General features: G+C 36.7%; 1 protein-coding gene across 6 annotated transcripts in view; it reads right to left on the bottom strand.

Moving 5' to 3' along the window:
• The window catches only part of LOC136850230 (E3 ubiquitin-protein ligase TTC3-like), a 477,716-nt gene that overhangs the window by 319,790 nt on the left and 137,352 nt on the right, over window positions 1-20,574 (bottom strand). For all 6 annotated transcript variants that reach the window (XM_067123873.1, XM_067123870.1, XM_067123869.1 and 3 more), the window contains 2 exons: window positions 10,245-10,404; window positions 4,413-4,509 (listed from right to left, as the gene is read on the bottom strand). Coding sequence is in view for 4 of the 6 variants with exons in the window: in XM_067123870.1 (XP_066979971.1) it covers window positions 4,413-4,509; window positions 10,245-10,404 (257 nt within the window). In the remaining 2 variants the exon portion in view is untranslated. The remainder of the gene's footprint in view (window positions 1-4,412; window positions 4,510-10,244; window positions 10,405-20,574) is intronic.

Raw genomic sequence — 20,574 nt, 5'->3', positions numbered from 1 at the left:
CGCAAACAAAAATGTCATATATAATTGTATACAAATCGCGCTGTGAGCAAAACGGTTAAAGCTAACGAGTTATTTTTTTTCTTTGTATTGTACACTTAACTGTGATGATTTTGGTATATAACAAATTGTAAAACGATCAAAGCAACACAGAGAAAATATTATCACAAAATGATGCATGAATTCGTAACGTGCGGACGTAAAAAATAAGTTTTTTTTTTTAAATTCACCATAAATCGAAATATTGTGCTAGAGACTTCCAATTTGTTGCAAAATGAAGGTAATTGATTGAATATTACTAGACTGTAAGTGTTTTAGCTTACAATTGCAGTTTCCGACCATTTCGGTCGAGTTAAAGTTGACCGAAGGTAGAATTTCTTCTATTTATCGTGATTTATATGAAAATATTTCAAAACTGATAAAAGCTACAACCATGAGTTATTTTTTGTTGTATTCTACATGAAATTGCGCACATTTTCATATATAAAACTTTATGTAACGACTAATATAAAATGGTGCAAACATTACGACAAAGTGATGAAAGAATTTCTGAGATGTTCGGCAGAGTTACCGCGCGGACGTAAGGAAAAATTTTTTCAAAAGTTCACCATAAATCGAAATATTGTGCTAGAGACTTCCAATTTGTTGCAAAATGAAGGTAAATGATTGAATATTACTAGAATGTAAAAGTTTTAGCTTACAAATGCGTTTTTCGACCATTTTGGTCGAGTTAAAGTTGACAGAAGGTTGAAATTTTGGCACTTATCGTGATTTATACGAAAATATTTCAAAACTGATAAAAGCTACAACCATGAGTTACTTTCTGTTGTATTCTACATGAAATTGCGCACATTTTCATATATAGAACTTTACGTAACAACTAATATAAAACGGTGCAAACATTACGACAAAGTGACGAAAGAATTTCAGAGATGTTCGGCAGTTACCGCACACGGACGTAAGGGAAAAGTTTTTTTAAAAATTCACCATAAATCGAAATATTGTGCTAGAGACTTCCAATCTGTTGCAAAATGAAGGTACATGATTGAATATTACTAGAATGTAAGAGTTTTAGCTTAAAATTGCGTTTTTCAACCATTTCGCTCGAGTTAAAGTTGACCGAAGGTTGAAATTTTGGCACTTATCCTGATTTATATGAAAATATTTCCAAACTGATAAAAGCTACAACCATGGGTTGTTTTTTGTTGTATTTTACATGAAACTGCGCACATTTTCATACATAGAACTTTATGCAACGGCTAATATAAAATGTTGCAAAAATTACGACAAAATGACGAAAGAATTTCTGAAATTTTCGGCCGAGTTACCGCGCGGACGTAAGGAAAAAGTTTTTTTTTTAAATTCACCATAAATCGGATATTGTGCTAGACTTCCAATTTGTTGCAAAATGAAGGTAAATGATTGAATATTACTAGAATGTAAGAGTTTTAGCTTACAATTGCGTTTTTCGACCATTTTGGTCAAGTCAAAGTTGACCGAAGGTTGAAACTTTTTGTAGTCGACATGCGGTACGTCCACTCGGCACCCAACAGACAATTTTAGTCGACGTACGATACGTCCAGCCGGCGTTTAAGGGTTAAGGGGCACACTGACGCCATAAGGCCCCATTATACAGAAATTGCTTCATTCTACCTTATGATTGAAGGGATTCACTTAAAATTTTTAGCACTTATTATACAGCTAATACCGAAAAAATACACATTGGGAAATAAAGATATTCGACCTCAAGTTCATAATTTTTGCAGTTGGAAAAACCATTTTGTAACTTTTCAAAAATAATATAGTAAAAAAAAGGTACACTCACATATAATTTTCCACGCTTGTAATTATAGGTATGTAGTTATTATAGAAGCCGTAAATATTTCATTGAATTTGGTTCAGTCATCTTGAAGACTGAAGCATTTATTTTTGGAAAAATTAAGTTTTGAGAAAACAGCAAAAGAGAAAAATTGTAGCTTATTTTGTAGTAACTATGAAACTATGACCGTTAGAAAACTGACTTTTGCAATAAAACTATTTCATCATATAAGAAACATGCCCCGAAATTTACAATATAATCAAATGAATAGAATTGTGCTCTCCCTAGATTCATATATTAAATATTAAATAAAATTTACATTTATGGGGAGTGCTGATGTCATAAGGCCCCATTCTGTAAAGTAAATGACTTTATACCTAAAGATTGAAGGTTATTTCCTTAAAACTTTGACAACTAATTCACAAATAATACTGTACTGAATAAACACAAGTCTTGTTTCAGTCTTCTTGGAGATTGCAGCATTTAGTATAAAAAAAAAAAAAAAAAAAAACTTTTCAGGAAACCGCAAAACTAATATTTTGGGACTCAAAAACGGGAGAAAATAAAAAATATTTAGATAACTTAAGCCATTTTGTCTATTACAGTAATGCTAGAGAAAATGGGTTATTTTAATGGGGAACAATTATTTTTTAATAAATTTTATCTATCACATTCATTTTCACTTTTTTTTTTTTTTCGTTCACAGTGTTATACAAGCGATGAAGAAAGTTGTCCATGAACCAATCTAACCATTTCTTTTAGCAATAACGTTTCAAGATATGTTTATTTACACGTAAAATGGTCCAAAATAGTGTGTCAAACTTGATACAATCTAAGATCATTCATAGACCCTTACTTATTTTACAATCTGTCAATCACAGTGCCATACAAGCGATGAATCTAAACATTCTTTTTTAGCAATAATGTTTCTAGATATGTTTATTTATGCATAAAATTTTCGAAAACAGTCCATAACTCACTTGGACCTATCCTGAATTATTAATACAGACTTCTTTAAGAATCTTTTTCACAATTTGTGGTTCACAGTGCCATACATGAACAAAATTGTTAATAAACTAATCTAAATTTTTTTTAGCATTATTGCTTCAGGATATGTTTATTTAGACATAAAACAGTTGAAAACTGTTAATAACTAAAATTTGATAATTCCTTGAAATTCGGCTGTTGGCGGCCCCCTCAAAGTAAAGCTTTTGCTTAATTTTACTTTCAATTGTTAACCAACCTTGTAAATGATCTTTATGCTGCATTAAGTGTTGCCCTCCTCACTGAGAATAAATGAATTATTCAAGTGCAATGAAAGTTGTCAAAAAACTAGAGGCCTGCTCAGGATAATGAACTAAGGAAAACTTAGATGTACGTCGTTTGTATGATAACATTTCCAAGGGCAATATAGAAGAAAAACAAGTGGTAATTCCAAAGGCTACATACACACACATATATATATACACAATAATCCTTCAAGTATCTGGATTGCCATTACCTAGAACTCTAACATATCTGACGCACCCGGACCAGGGACCAAGGTCCAAAAGATATTTATAAATTTTAAAAGTTTTTTTTAAATCACTCTATGATGGTTGGCAGTGTTGCTAACACCACTTGCACTCATGAACAGACTGAGAAAGGGCTTCGGGGATGGGGGAGGCCTGGAGAAGTTTACAATGGGATTGGGGGGTGGGGTTTGGATGGCTGGGTGCCACTGGAGAGGAGGGGCAGCAAGGCTCTGTAGAGGAAGTCACTCAGAGAAGGGGTTGTTTTGGAAGGTGGGTGGAGTTGGGGAGCAATTTCCCTAGCTGGTAGGGGGTGAGAATAAAGTGTTGGATAGGTGAAGAGGGCTGGGTAGACTCTGATTTGCATGAGCTTTTGTTTCCCGTTTTTATATTTATGATAATTCATATTTTATTGAAGGATACGTAAAGTACTGCACTGTAACTTGAAATGAATTACATCAAGAACGAAGATATAAGAGAGAGAGAGAGAGAGAGAGAGAGAGAGAGAGAGAGAGAGAGAGAGAGAGAGAGAGAGAGAGAGAGAGAGAGAGAGAGAGAGAGAGAGAGAATTTTTCACTGTTAAATTTTTTTTATACATTTTATACACAGTATGCCAAACAGTTTGGTCTTTAATTTGTTTACAGTATTGTACAGTGCATTCAGTTTGATTAGAAGTGTTTGCAGTAGTGTGTATTGAAGAAAAAAAAAAAAAAAAAGTTACAAGTTGCTGTTTTCCATCCATAAAGTGTTTTATCACGATGTCTGTAAATTTCCCACATCCAGCAGGGCCTTGGATGTATTAAACTAGATATACAAGGGATTACTGTACCAATTAGGATAAGCTAATAATGACCTCATATGGTATCAATGTACACTGTAAGTTATGCAAGTTGGCTCAAAATAAGCATTCCACGGTACTGTTTTAGCTATACGTAAATTTTTTTTATTACAGGATGTCATTACTTATCAGTGAGGGCAAACCCTCTATGTACTGTCAAAATTAAGGTGTCATTACTATCATTATAAAACTTCTTGAGAAGCATGTTTCTTTTAAAATAATGAAAAGTAAAAATAAATATACTTACTCCAATGAACCCTTCACATTGGGATCTACATTTTCTTCATCATTAAAACTGCCATTAAATAATATTCTGGAGCCTTTTTTATTCTTGTTATTTCGGGCTGAAAAAAAAGAAAGGAAACATAAAAACCACAAAAAAACCAGGGTAACAGGGTTATTTCTTCCTATTCATTACCTATACCTGGGGAATCCAATACCTCTTACAATAGCCACACAAGTCATATTGAAGCTGGTACTACACATTCTTTGCAATATGCTTTCCGTTCCACCAGGACTGCTTTTTGCCTTTTAATTCTCAGTAATTCTCTATGGTGTCTTCCTACTTAGCTATCCAAGATATTTAACTTTAATTTCCTCTAATTTTCACAGTCACAGAAAATTAACCTAAATTAAATCTTTTCACTAATTTTACTGCTGAACTTATAGCACACAGTTCTGCTGTAAAACAGCAGCATTGTCGATTAGAGAACTAAATCATATTTCAAGGTATTAGTAAAAATTCCATAGGTCAATTTGTAAATCTTTTACCTTTTCCTAAAAACCCATCAATCACATAAGACACCTCAATCAGTCCAAATATCCCAAGGCATGCAATTTTACACTGTATCTTGTAGACAGAAGCAGCCAAGTAGCATGTACATAATACACACCATACATATCTTGTAGACAGACGAAGCAGAGTAGCACATGAATGATAAAAACCATAAATAGGTAGTAACTATGGTCTTGGTTTTGCATAAATGGAGGTCACTGTCGGAAGAAGGGGATGGGAGGATGGCCAGTATTCCAACAAAGGAAATTGGAAAACATCTAAACACTAAGATATTATTTTCTAAAGTCAAATTAAAGGGAATCTCCCAAAACCAATCCCAAACACTGAATCATTTGATATGAATTTGGTAAGGACAACACACTCTTCTGAAAATTCCAATAAATTTTAAGTACAGTGGGTCCCCATTAGAACGCGGATCAGCAATCGTGGGTTTTTCTGTGGAACTTATCTCCCAATATATCGTGGAAAATTCACTAATTTATAAATTTTTTCATAGAGCAATATTCAATAATTGCTGTATTTTCATTTTATTTTCATGACTAAACATATTTTCTACGATAAAAAATGATTTACTAATTTGCAAATATTAATATTAGTACTGTATAAACAGAAATTGCTAAAGTAAAATCCTGCAAAATCACAAAACAGCTTACCAATGTGCATAAACACCTTGGTTCAACCCCCACTCTCTCTCTCTTTCTCTCAATATGCATATCCTTTAATGAAAAAAGAGCAAAATATCAACAAAATGTTCACTTACAAAATCCATTTATATTGTATTATGCTGATCTATTATCATTGTAGTATGTATAAAAAAATGACTGTTCCGACATTTGTAATTATTTTTATTGTAGGTCCATGTTGCCATATTTTTCCTTCTCTGATTTACTGAACCGTACTTCATTACAAGTTTAGTTGACTCTATGATTATCCCATATATTATAACAGTACACAAGAGAATATTTTATCACTGTTGATGTTTCATCTCTAATCACCGCAAAAACATTTAAAATCCAAATTTCATATGTAAGCAACACAGGTTACTGTATACTTTCCTCCCCAGCCTGTCAAGTTAAGTCTCATCCCCAACTACTGTGCGCACACTCTCTCTCTCTCTCTCTCTCTCTCTCTCTCTCTCTCTCTCTCTCTCTCTCTCTCTCTCTCTCTCTCTCTCAATGAAATATGAATGGCTGTATCAATAAACTTTTATGTACAAAATTAAAACTAATTCCATTAATAAATTAATTTCTTTTAGCAACTAAAAAATATTTTTCCTAATTCTTTCGGTAGTAGGCTCAAATGAGCTGATTCTCAGAACGTAAACATTACAAATGTCGAGAAGATTGATTTTTTTTTTAAATATTACAATGATAACAGATCAAAATAATAGTACTGTACAGTGTAAATGGTTTCTGTAAATGAAATAGCACTTTATTGATATTTTAGATTATTATTAACCCTTAAACGCCTACTGGACGTATCATACGTCGACTAAAATTGTCTGTTGGGTGCCAAGTGGACGTACCGTACGTCTACTACAAAAAATGTCAACCTTCGGTCAACTTTGACTCGTCCGAAATGGTCGAAAAACGCAATTGAAAGCTAAAACTCTTACATTCTAGTAATATTCAATCATGTACCTTCATTTTGCAACAAATTGGAAGTCTCTAGTACAATATTTCGATTTATGGTGAATTTTTGAAAAAAACTTTTTTCTTACGCCCGAGCGGTAACTCGGCCGAAAATTTCATAAATTCTTTTGTCATTTTGTCGTAATTTTTGCACTGTTCTATATTAGCCGTTACATAAAGTTTTATATATGAAAATGTGCGCAATTTCATTTAAAATACAGCAAAATACAACCCATGGTTGTAGCTTTCATCAGTTTGGAGATATTTTCATATAAATCACGATAACTGCCAAAATTTCAACCTTCGGTCAACTTTGACTCTACCGAAATGGTTAAAAAACGCAATTGTAAGCTAAAACTCTTACATTCTAGTAATATTCAATCATTTACCTTCATTTTGCAACCAATTGGAAGTCTCTATCACAGTATTTCGATTTATGGTGAATTTTTGAAAAAAACTTTTTCCTTACGTCCGCGCCAGAAATTCTTTTGTCACGTTGTCGTAATGTTTGCACCGTTTTATATTAGTCGTTACATAAAGTTTTATATATGGAAATGTGCGCAATTTCATGTACAATACAACAGAAAATAACTCATGGTTGTAGCTTTTATCAGTTTTGAAATATTTTCATATAAATCACGATAACTGCCAAAATTTCAACCTTCGGTCAACTTTAACTCGACCGAAATGGTAAAAAAACACAATTATAAGCTAAAACTCTTACATTCTATTAATATTCAATCATGTACCTTCATTTTGCAACAAACTGGAAGTCTCTAGCACAATATTTCGATTTATGGTGAAAAAAAAAAAAAAAAAAAAAAAAAAAAAAAACTTTTTCCTTACGTTTATGAAGCGGTAACTTGGCGAACATCTCAGAAATTCTTTCACACGTTGTCGTAATGTTTGCATCGTTTTACATTAGTCGTTACATAAACTTTTATATATGAAAATGTGTGCAATTTCATGTAGAATACAACAGAAAATAGCTCATAGTTGTAGCTTTTATCAGTTTTGAAATATTTTCACATAAATCACGATAACTGCCAAAATTTCAACCTTCGGTCAACTTTAACTCGACCGAAAATGGTAAAAACGCAATTGTAAGCTAAAACTCTTACATTCTAGTAATATTCAATCATGTACCTTCATTGTGCAATAAATTGGAAGTCTCTAGCACAATATTTCGATTTATGGTGAATTTTTGAAAAAAACATTTTCCTTATGTCTGCGTGGTAACTCGGCCGAACATCTCAAATTCTTTCGTCATGTTGTCGTAATATTTGCACCGTTTTATATTAGTCATTACATAAAGTTTTATATATGAAAATGTGCGCAATTTCATGTACAATACAACAAAAAATAACTCATGGTTGTAGCTTTTATCAGTTTTGAAATATTTTCATATAAATCACGATAAATAGAAAAATTTGACTTTTAGGTGGTCAACTTTAACTCGACCGAAATGGTCGAAAACTGCAATTGTATGCTAAAAACTTACAGTCTAGTAATATTCAATCAATTATCTTCATTTTTCAACAAACGGGAAGTCTCTAGCACAATATTTCGATTTATGGTGAATTTTTGAAAAACTTTTTTTTTACGTCCGCGGCGTTACTTAATCCATGCATCATTTTGTGATAATATTTTCTCTGTGTTGCTTTGATCGTTTTACAATTTGTTATATACCAAAATCATTGCAATTTAGTGTACAAAACAAAGAAAAACAAAATAACCCATTAGCTTTAACCGTTTTGCTCACAGCGCGATTTGTATAAAATTATATATGAACAATTTTTTTTGCGCTGTCATATATTTCAATATTTATATGTGATAATGATATTTTTTTCATTTCTGATGGTTGCATACTAAACTTCAGGCAATGACAAGAAAAGGAGCCAAAAATGAACTCTTAATCTTAAAAACTAAGCGTGCTGTGATTTTTTGAAAAAAACTTTTTTTTCCGCTTCGGCACTAACTCCTGAACGCCGCCGGCGTACAGGAGACGTTTTTGTAAATAGAGGCTCGGCGTTTAAGGGTTAACATACGAAAATCAGTAAATCACTGTAACATGTACTACATACACGAGAATATTCTATCACTGTTGATTGCATTTATAATTTAGTACTTTTTTCAATGCATATTTAAATATTTAAGTACTGTACAATATTTAACTCTACTTGTGAATTCCCAAAGTTTCCCCTATCTGTCTACTTGTGAATTCCCAATGTTTCCCCTATCTGAAAAAAGAAAATGGGACAGCTTCAATACTGTAAGAGAGAAAACGGCTGCGCTTGTATGTAGGGGGGACTTGCATTCAGCTTTCACACTTAGCTGTAAGACATATAGTTTTACTGGTAATGTTGTAAGATCACTTTGAAATTATATTAAAGTGTTTTAAGATGATAGTTTAAGGTATATTTGGTGTTTGAACTATTAAAAGACAGTTATAAGCATTTTTATGGGGGGGGGAAGCTTTTGGCATTTGAACTACTTAAATAGCCAGTCATAAGCCTTTTTGGAGGGGGATACCAACTTAACGTGGATTTTCGCTGAATGCAGGTGGTTGTGGTCCCTAACCCCCGCGACTATGGGGGACATACTGTATCAAAAAATATTTGAGGAATCTTTTACCCATTCATGCTAGACAGCAGAGACTAAAGCGAGTTTTGCAGTCTTCAAACCATGACCTAAATAACACTGTCACATACATGCATTTGGTCAGGTTGCTCCAACTTTAGAAACCAGAATCTCAGAAGGCAACAGATATACTCATCAAACTATATCTCCATTTTTAACCAACTTCCCTGAGATTATGCTCACGTCAGGGCTCTTGCCCTTCACACTTACTTTCTTTGACATTGTCAGTGATATATGCAGTGATGAAAGATTATTGAAATATGAAAAAATCAGATCACAAATAATGGAGATATAACAATTTTCATGTGGGAGATGAAAGAAGATGCTTACCATTGTACAAGCATGCAAGCATGACAAGACTGATCAAGATCACTGCTTTACAGGCCATAGCACAAGATGCAAGCTTGTTCAAAAGCCTTTGCTCATCACCTCTTTTCATCCCTCTACAGATGGAAACAAAACCTATCCACAAAGCATGAAAATTAGTATTCTATCTTAATTGATTTCTTTTTTATGATGCCCATATCCGTCACCAGTAAGTCTAGATGTTGAGTTTTTACAACATCTCAAACATCACAGGTAAGTCATAAGACTTAAGACTAAAGAATGGGTATTTTGGGACTCCCTGGGTATGATTTGGGCTCTACATGAATGAAAGGTTTGCTTAAAACTAATGCAAGTTAACTGGAAAAAAAACCAGACACAACACGCTATCCTAAGCTGTGTCAAAACAATTTCTAAATTATTAAGCATGTTTTTTAAATAAATACTTACTCTGACAAGATTATGTATCATACTCTCCTTATTAAAATTTTAATTCTGAGATTTAACAATCTGAAAACCATATGATTCATTAAGTTTAATCTATGGTAAATTATATGTTTAGATCTTACATGTTATCTAATGGCCACCTACTGTTATGACATTTTTTGCTGCAAATACAGTATAATGTAATAACATTAGGAAATGCTCTTTGTCCTCTGTGTAGAAACAAGTCAACATTTAAACTAACCTTTACCTCCCTTTATCTCAGATAATTTACTTTCTGCTTCATCAATTAAAATCTGCAGATCTTTGGCATCCCCACAGAGAAACCGACCTCTCAATCCAAATTCCTTAGCGTCTGCATACTTTCCTTGCTTTAGTGCAGCCTGGCCTGCTCTGAAGTAGGCCTGAAAAAGCAACAAACCTTACAATGACAGATGTGTACTGTGTAACTTTTACTCATAATTAGGATGAAAATACCAAGAGCAACACTTAAGACCTAGCAGTAGCTTAAGGTCTTTGTATAGCTTTCACCAGCCCACATCTTCACAGTAGATCATCTTCTTCATCTAATCAGTTAAGGAAACTGTAAAAGCAGGGATAACGATAGGCCTCAAAACCAGTAAAATGGTATATTCTATATTTCAATACACTAAACAGATGATAAACTTGGACTGTTTAAAAACAGAATATATAACTGTTAAATAAAATAAATCTATCATTATGCAAGAACAAAAACAAATTGCTAATCAGTACTGTGTTAACATTCCACTTACAACCTTAGATATAATACAATGCACAAGCACCCTGGTTATACACCCTTCATATATTACTTAGTAAATCATATATTTTATTGTCTATATTAGTGAAATGTGGCACAGTCTGGAGAAAAAGTTGATTGCATACACCAATGATGCTACTCTTCCAGCTGTTGTTCCTTCTGCATGCCTTAAGTCAATAGTTGCAGAATCCTTGAATAGATATCTGGCAAGTATTCATAACAGGAGTAGGCTTTGGTATATAAAGCTTACCCTTTTTAAAGCTCAAAGCATCATAGTTAGTCAATCCAAAACACTACTGCCTTTGCATTCTGATTTACATTTAAATGGTATGGTTTAATCAGTTGGTCTTCAGGTGCTGACTCTCATCTCAGAACTCTTTGATAGAGTTTTGCCGGCTCTCAAGGGGAGTGCCGACTGCCAAGTTTCAAGGAATTATCAAATTTTAGTCAACACCTCCAACTGTTTTATCAATTTTTAGCTTTTATGTCTCAATAAACATACCCTGAAGCGATAATCCTAAAAAAAATGTTTAGATTGGTTTATTGACAATTTTGTTCATTGCTTGTATAGCACTGCGAACCACAAATTGTAAAATGATTTGTAAAAAAAGTCTGTATGAAAATTCTTTATGGGATCAAGTAGTTATATACTGTTATATGTGTAAATAAACATATCTTGAAAAGTTATTGCTAAAAAAAATATTGAGCTTGGTTCCAATTGTCAAAAATGTATAAAAAAGTCTGTATGAATAATCCTGGATAGGATCTAGTTTGAGTTATAATGTGGACCCCTCCCATTCACAGTTCTAGATTCATGGCTTCGCCTATTTGTGGATTTCTGTGTGGAACATATATACAAATTCTTCGCTGAAAATTTGCAGTATTTTTCATAGAGAAATTTTTACATATTGCTGTATTGTCATATAATTTTCATGACTAAATACACTTTTTGTGATAAAACTATTAAAATATTCAGGTATAGCATTTTTATAAGCGTTTTTAGAGGGGTTTTAAGTAGTCACAGATTTGAGCTATTAGTGGGGGGTAGTGGTGCACACCCCCCTTGAATACCGGGGGTTGACTGTACACTGTTTTGGACCGTTTTACATATAAATAAACATATCTAGAAATGTTATTGCTAAAAAAAAGTTTACATTGCTTCATGGACAATTTTGTTCATTGCTTGTACGGTCAACGACATATTGCACAAAATTCTGTAGCGTAAAAAATTTATAAAAAAAAAAAATAATTGTTATGCACTAAAATATCCCATTCTCTCTAACGGTAGCATCATAGAGAAAACAGGTTATAACGGTAGCATCATAGAGAAAACAGGTTATAATCACATAGGTATAACTTGCTCAAGATGTCCTGATTCTCTCAGGATTCTCTAAAGTCCAAAAATTTTTGGTTTTTGTTTTCTCAAAACTTACTTTTTTCAAAACTAAATGCTTATTTCTCCAAGAAGACTGAACTAAATTCAATGAAACTTTTACAGAGTGTAGTATAACTACAGGGTGTAACATGAGTTTATGTAAATATTTTGGGAAATAAAAGAAAGTTATTCTGAGCAGAAAAATATTCTATAAACATACATATATATTTGAAGGCTTCGTTTGTCAGTGAGGTAAGTTTTTAAAATAACCGTTATCATTATACGGTCAAGTAAAGTGGTGCGTACGGGATGTCAAAGTGTGTAGTCAGGGATGTGGGAGGGAGGGTTGATGAAGTGCATTAGGCAACTCAACTGCTAGCCTTTTAATTATGATTTTCTATTGCAAGGTATTGAAAAATGTAACATTACAGTCTCTTCAACTAGTAAAGTCAAGTACACCTTACTTTAACCAGACCACTGAGCTAATTAAGAGCTCTCCTCGGGCTGACCCGAAGGACTAGACTTATTTTAAGTGGCTAAGAGCCAATTGGTTACCTAGCAATGGGAACTACAGCTTACTGTGAAATCCGAACCACATTATACCAAGAAATGAATTTCTATCACCAGAAACAAATTCCTCTAATTCTTCATTGGCCGGCCGGGGACTTGAACTCGGGCCTAGCAGAGTGCTAGCTGAGAATTCTACTGACTCGTCCAACGAGGAACTACCTTCAACTAGTAAATCACATGTGCACAGACTTCATGTAAATAATCTTAATGATTAGCTTTACATATCAAGAAAGTAGTGTAAATGATGCTTGGTAACATCTATTTGTGATTGTTGAATTCTAGCACAAACTGTCCTGCCGGCTCGTCAGGGAATTGTTGAATCAGGAGTCAAGACTAGGCTTATGCCTATGCTGAATGAGTGATAGTGACAGTACAGTAATCATGATGACAAGGGATTGTAGGTGGGGAGGCTACTGCACTTTGAACAATGTCAGCTTTTTTTACCTTTTTCGATTACTGTATGAATAAGCTACCTTTGACAGGAACAAATGAATTTAGTGAATTTTCCATAATGTTCCCATTCTTTATAAGCAGACAAGAGACAAAAGTGTTTTCATAGGTGTGTTTTTCCTTTGATTGGTGTGTGACGAATACTTTTGATGGAGATGGAGAGATTTTTGATAATAAATTTTAAATCTTTGATCAGTATTTAATGAATAGGCCTATCTTTGATGGAGGGGAGATTCCATTAGGCTTTCTTTTCTTTCCTTTATCAGAATCCAGTGAATACCATTGACGTCATGCATTTTTTCCCCTTTGTTCAGTATCTAGAGAATACATTTGATTGGAGGTATTTTATTCACATTGGCCTAATCGCCGATTTCCTATTTTGTATAACAGTGGAGTTCACAACCATGTAACCTAGAAATGGAACTGTTGCAAAACCCATAAATAAACATCTTATCTGCATATTCCACATTACTGGAATGGTAAGGGATTGTCTCTAGTTTCTTGTTCTCAAAATGAATCCGGAATCTGACACTTGTAACCTGGACACACTCACTTATCTTGGCAGAAAAGTGAGACTGTTCAGAGTAACAGGTGAACTGACCAGCTCCATCCCCCAGCCCCATATCCCCGACAACACACTCCGACATCCATTTAATGATAAGTTATTCTAAAATTCACCTAACCAACAAACAAAACATTAAAATCTATATGTTTATAGAACATTTTCTGCTCTGAATTACTTTTTCTTTCATTTCCCAAAATAACTGCATAAACTTGTGTTACACCATTTATATCTTTATTACGTCGTCGGGAAAATCACTTTTCTGTGTAACTTTTATTTTTGGATATTATTTTTGAAAAGTGATGCCATGATTTTTTTAACTGCAAAACAAATAAACTTGAGAGGTCATTTTTCTAAATTTCCCCATGAGAGAATTTTCATTATTAGTTGTAGAATAAATGGTAAAAATTTTAAGCAAATCCCTTCAACCATAAGGTAGAAACAGTCATTTACTTTATAATGGGGCCTTGTGGCATCAGCACTCCCTTAATGCCAACTTGTGGCATAGACATAAGAGTTAACTATGCTTGTTCCATAAAATGTACTACGACGACATCATCTGCACTTGTCTTTACCTAACCCACTGCTGCAAGCAGTGTTGTTGTTTTCTAGCACAGTATCAGGTTTAATACTACGCGTTTGATATAAGTTTTATTTTGGCTACAACTACCATGTAGAATAGTTTGCCTAGTGCAGCTGTGGAGTCTTCTAGTCTCCAAATTTTTTATCAAGGCACAAATTCCATTCCTGCTTTCTGCTGATGTTTCCTGAATTCAGGTGTATTGGTTTTATTTTCTATTCCCTCATAATTAATTATTTGTCAACCAACTTTTCACTTTGGAGCCCTCAGTTGACTCTGTCCATTTGGGTTTTCATATAAAGATTTTATGAAAGAATGGAAAGACAACGTAAATGCCAGACCCTTTATTAATCATTTACAGTATAAAAGGCAAAATACCTCAACGATAATTAAGTTATCAGTAAATCTGATGATTATGAATAGTTTTCTATTTCAAAATTTATTTATAAATTTAATCAATCTACTATGACAAAACCCATTTCAATGCAATTTATTGACCTAAAGCTGGCACTTAAATATGAAGCAATACTGTCATTCAATACGTACATTAGCAAATCTACAAAACTGCAAACAGATGACCCCAAAAGGTTATATCATCAGGTTTATTTGATGACATACTGAAAGTCCTACTATGCTGTGTATCAAAATAGAAATAGCTTGTTTTACAAATTTAAGTTTGAAGCTTATTATTAAAGATAGATTTTAATACTGTTCAGTGTCCATGAATGCACCTTCTTTATGAACAGTGTTATTATTAGTAGATTCCTCAAGAACCTTAGGATATACAGCAATACTTCGAACTTATGCGAGGTTAGGTTCCAGAACCCCTCGTGCAAGTCGAAGATTCGCGTAAGTTTGGTAAGGTCACTAAAAATGCTAATAAATGCTCTTTTCTAGAGTTTAAACACTAAATACGACCCTAATCATGCTCCCAAAGTATTACACTAACTTTTAAATGAAATTAAAGTTACTGTAATTTATGAAATTAAAGTTACTGTAATTTCATAAGTTAGCTTAATACATTACCCTTAAAAAAAAAAAAAAAAAAAAAAAAAATAGTTGACTAAACACTGAGTACTACTACTACTACTACGTACATAAGGTGTACTAATGCTATCCCTAATTCATGAGATGCCATTTCCTTATAAACTTCATGTCACATATAAGGGATTTTGACAAAGGAAAAATCTATTTCTGGGGGAAGACCTGTGTCACCCAGTGAAATGGTTCCATTTAGCACATTTCTAGGTATAATTATTGCTAAATATACCAGAGAAAAAGCTATCTAGAATGCCAAGGCCACCCCGGAGCGATCATCTAATCAATGTCGATATACACTAGGGGTGAACTTACACCACCATCACAGGCCTTCGCCCAACAGATCTCTCCATTCTCAAAGTCCCAAATGGATGTGCAGTTATAACGCCCGCTCACCCACCAAGTGTCATCACGATACCGCAACGTCATCCCAAAATTAGCACCCACCAAGCTTGGTATATCACCCGGGTGGGAAGGAAGTGCAGGGATGGGTCACTGGGTGACACAGGTCTTCCCCAGAAACAGATTTTTCCTTTGTCAAAATCCCTTTTCTGGGCTCGACCTGTGTCACCCAGTGAAATAGTAACAGAGAATCAGTCATACAAGAGCTTGGTGGTACGCGTCAAAAAATACTTATAGAGCTAAACAAAACTAAGAGGCACACAGTTAAAATTAACCAAACCAAGACATTTAAGGCTTACAAAATATGACTAACTACCAGGTAACTGTGGTACATGAATGGGTCAGGCTGTGAAGCAGAGCTGACCTAAGGCTAGACGCAGGGCGAGCAGGCGAGGCAGGAAGGCTAGAGACTATACCACAGGTAAACGAGGATAACCAATCAAAAGGACAAGATACAGTCCTAAATTAATTATGAGCCGAACCAGGAGGAACAATACTTCCTGTAGCAACTGTGGAATATTTTAAGAGCCTCTAGAGACTTAAGACAGTGGCGTTTAAATACTGTTAGTGATTTCCAGCCCGTATATTTTAAAAATCCACAAAATTCATATTAAGGAAACAGTCAGTTGAGGTGGCCACCGCACGAACATCATGAACCCGAGGTACTGATTCCGGGTTTGCTTGTTTAATGAAATAAAGAATTTGTTGTCTGATGGCCTTTAGGGAAACTACCTCCACTTTCCCTAACAAAAGGGGGCCTTGAAGTTCTTTTAAATGTCCTATTTAAATAGGTTCTTAAAGTATTGACTAGACATAAAGACAGAACCTGTGGAAGAGGAATAATCTTCCAAGGAGACCATCTATTGTGGATCTTCGTCCTTGCTGGAAAACTGGGGTCCGGAAATAACAGAACTTCATCTGACGGGAGGAAATCAACATGATTGGGCTCTCCAGAAAGAGCAGACAGTTCAAAAATTCTAGCTCCTGAGGCCAGACTTCCTAATAATAATGATTTTCTTAACAGACTCAGGTATGAACATAAACCGTTATCAGTGCCTGATACCAATTCAAGTACGTCATTTAAGTACCAGGAGACCGTGTGTGGACGGGTTTAGGAATTGACTAAAAACAGGAGTCTGTAGGATTAATATTAAAACCATGTAAAAACAATTTTCTTAAGGCAGATTTTGTTGCAGTAACAGTACTAGTGGCCAATCCTTACCCGAACAGTGATCTAAAGAAAGAGATCGCTAGATTCGTGTCACTTCATGAGCTGTCTGAGGGTATATTCTCTCTAATCTGATTCTATGAATAATGCATTGAGAGGGTCAATGTTAGTGCCCTCTTGTGCTGCAAATTTCATGAAGCCCATAAGGATAGGGTGTCGAGAATTCTTGAGGAAGCTGACACAGTCCGAGCTGTACTACTTGTGTCAACTGTGGGTTGGGGATACGTTTTTGCATGAGCTTCAACTCTAGCAGTAAAGGAAACCAACTGCCCACTGGCCAGTTGGGTGCCACTAGTGCTACTTGGCCTTTGAATGATCCCAGTTTGTATAAAACTTTCATTAACAAATTTATTGGTGAAAACAAATAGATCCTTTGCCACCTGTTCCAGCCGATTGACATTGCACCTATGGGATAAGCTAAAGGATCCAGATTGAGAGCCACATAACACGGAAGTTTGTGGTTGCTCTCTGTGGTAAACAGATTGACCTGGAGACCCGGTACCTGAAGGCAAATCCACTCGAACGACTACTTGTCCAAGGACCACTCCGACTCCAGTGGGGTTGTCCTGGACAGTGAATCTGCAATGACAAACCGAACACCTGCCAGGGGGTGGCTGACAGGTGCCAACAATGTTTCCTTGCTAGGGAGAAAAATTGCAAACATCACTTGATTGATATGGCACGGCTTGGAGCCTTCCCTGTTCAGGCAATGTACTACTATTGTAATGTCCAGGGCCAGCCTGATGTGAACCTGTCTGGCTGGCCGAAGCAACTATAATGTTAGAAACACTGCCACTGCCCCTAAGATGTTGATATGGAACTGGTGGAACACTGCCGACCACGTTCCTAGAACTTCCTTGTGTTGGGAATACCCTTTCCAACCGCTCAGGGAGGCGTCTGTATGGATCACGAGTGAAGAGGGGGAAACTGGAGAGGTACTGAACCCGACAAACTCTTGACTGACGACCAAGGTCGAAGCCTTTTCCTCAATACCTGTGGGAAAAGAGACAGTTTGTCTCTGTTCCTCCTGTTGGCTCGTTTCCACCATACTCTGTTTATATTCTTCAGTTTGGCTTTCAGCAGCAAGTCTGTTAGTGAAGCGAACTGAAGAGAGCCCAGAATTCTCTCCTGGGTATGACGAGGGCATATTTGTTTTGAGGAACTGTCTGGTACCCTTGGCTATTTCTTTCCTTTTTGCTGGTGGCAATGACAGTTTGTGTGTGCTTAGGTCCCAATGGATTCCTAACCACTGAAATCGAGCTGCTGGAACTAGGCGTGATTTCTAACTGTTTATTTGGAAACCCAGGTACTCCAAAAAGTTGAGTACTATGCAAGTTGCTCTTTGACATTCTTTGGCAGCGGATGACCAAATTATCCAGTCAACCAGATACGCGGCCAGCATGATCCCTCGGGACCGCAGCTCTTTGACTACTGTCTCTGCCAGTTTGGTAAATGCCCGAATGGCATGACTCTGAATGAGTATGATTGTTTTCGTAGTATAAACTCCAAGTAAGGAGAGAAGTTTCTCGCAACCGGGACGTGATAATATGCGTCTCTAAGATCTATAGAGGTGGTGACGGCCCCACGAGGAAGTAGGGTCCGTACCAGCGAGACTGTAAGCATGCAAAACTTGCCGCACTGAATTAACGAATTGAAACGGGACAGGGCCAGAATCACTCATTGCTTGTCTGAGACCTTGTCCGGCACACTGAACAGACAGCCTTGAAATTTCAAGTGCCTGGCTTTCTTTATTGCCTTCTTTTGCAGAAGTTCTACTGCAGAGTCTTGTAAGACTCGGGATGGGTGTTGATAGAATCAGACTGGAGGAGGAGGCCCTTTGCTCAAGCTCCATCCCAGACCTTTGAGATTATGCTGTGGGTCCACGGGCTGAAGGTCCAACGGACCCTAAAGAGATATAATCTCCCGCCTACCTGGGGTGTCTCATTGATTGGGGGATGTCCTGCTTCCTCTGATACCACGGACTCCCCTTCCAAGTGAGAGGGACCTGGATGCTGCGCTACCTCTGTAGGCGGCTCCAGCCCTGCTTCCCCCCGCATGTCTATGTAGCCTCGAAACGTTCCATGGCTCTCAAACGTGGCGTTGAAAGCTGGGGACATTACGAACTGCTGCTGAGGTTGCGCCTTAGATGTAGAAGGCTAGCCGACCTGTGAGACCGGTACCCCTTGAAGTACTGTTGGAGATTGAGGTCTCTTAAAGCCCTGGAATCCCCGGAACCTTTTCCTTCCTTTAGGTTGAGGTCTGGAGGTCTCAGAGAATTTCCTCTTGAAAGGAGGGCCCCAACTAGAGTGGAGACTTTGGTTCACTCTAGTGGCCTCCGCCACAACATTATTGACCTAACCCTTTACAAAAGAGTTAGGTCCTCAGGTAGAACTTCTCACTAGCCTATTGGGCTCATGCATAATGGTGGCTTCTGCAAAGATGTGTTTCCCGCAGTTCTATCTGGCTATCACAAGTCATAAAGACCCAACTGGAAGCTCCCATCCAACACTCCGAATCCCCGGGGAAGGGAAGAGAAGCAGAATCCGTTCCTCGGAGTTGAGGCATAGGCTTGCCATCTAGCCCCGTCTGAAGGGTCAATTTCATAACAGTAGTGTAAGGGGTGGGAATGGCGACAGCAAGGGAGAACAACGTAAAACTTCCCTTGAAGGGGAAAATCTTCGTGTTCCCGCACTCCCAACCTGTGAGAGCTCGCAACAGGATGGACTGAGCTTGGTCCCATGGGAAGATAACTGTCCCTTTAGGGACCTTATCCAACCAAACCCAAGCTTCTTCCGTTAAACTGGCAAAACCTGGATGGGGATTAGGTCAGCTGGAAAGAACTCCAGTTCCTCCAGACGACGAGTGCCTAAACCTTCCATAGTCCAAGTGCCGATATGCAGAAGGGCAAATAAGGCCAGTCGCCACGGGTTTCCCTTAACAAAGGGGGGCAGATTGGAAGTGTCCGGGACAACATGGGATTGATGTGCTGTTCCGGATTGGATAAATCCGGAGAGCAAACTTTTCTGAATTTGCATCCTTTGTGCCAATGGCTGTATTGACTCTCCGGAAGGCTATAGGCTTGTGACCAGATCCTTTAGCCTAGCTTCTACCTTTGAGTCGATTTTCTGCGTTAGCAGATCGACAAAGGCCTCGGAATCAAATCCAAGCTATGGAGACTCAGATTTGAAACTCTGGACCTCGACCCCTTATAAGGGGCAGTAGCCTTACTTGTGGACGCCACCGGTTTGGGGGGCCGGTGACGACTTAGAGGGAGCTGGCGGAATAGATCTTAGAGGTTTAGAGGACTTTGTTAAGTCCTTCTTTTGTGGGCATAACAGATCGAGATCTGCCCCCAAGGTTAGCTGGTTTGGAAATCCCTGGAAGGAAGCTGATCATGACAGAACCAGTGATTTTTCATCGCCTTGGGAGAGGCGCGAAGACGTGACACCTGAGCGGCATGCCACGACACTAGCGACCATCAGGAAGAAGATGATGAAATAAAATAAAGAATTAACCAAACTAACCCTGCCTGCCTCACTTACTGCCCTACCTTCTACCTGATGTGTTTCTACACTCATGGGCTCCAGGTGG

The sequence above is a fragment of the Macrobrachium rosenbergii genome, chromosome 21 (genome assembly GCF_040412425.1).
Source record: "Macrobrachium rosenbergii isolate ZJJX-2024 chromosome 21, ASM4041242v1, whole genome shotgun sequence".
Classification (NCBI taxonomy): Eukaryota; Metazoa; Arthropoda; class Malacostraca; order Decapoda; family Palaemonidae; genus Macrobrachium; species Macrobrachium rosenbergii.
Note: the sequence above shows the minus strand (reverse complement) of the source record. Positions and strands in the feature narration are given on the sequence as shown.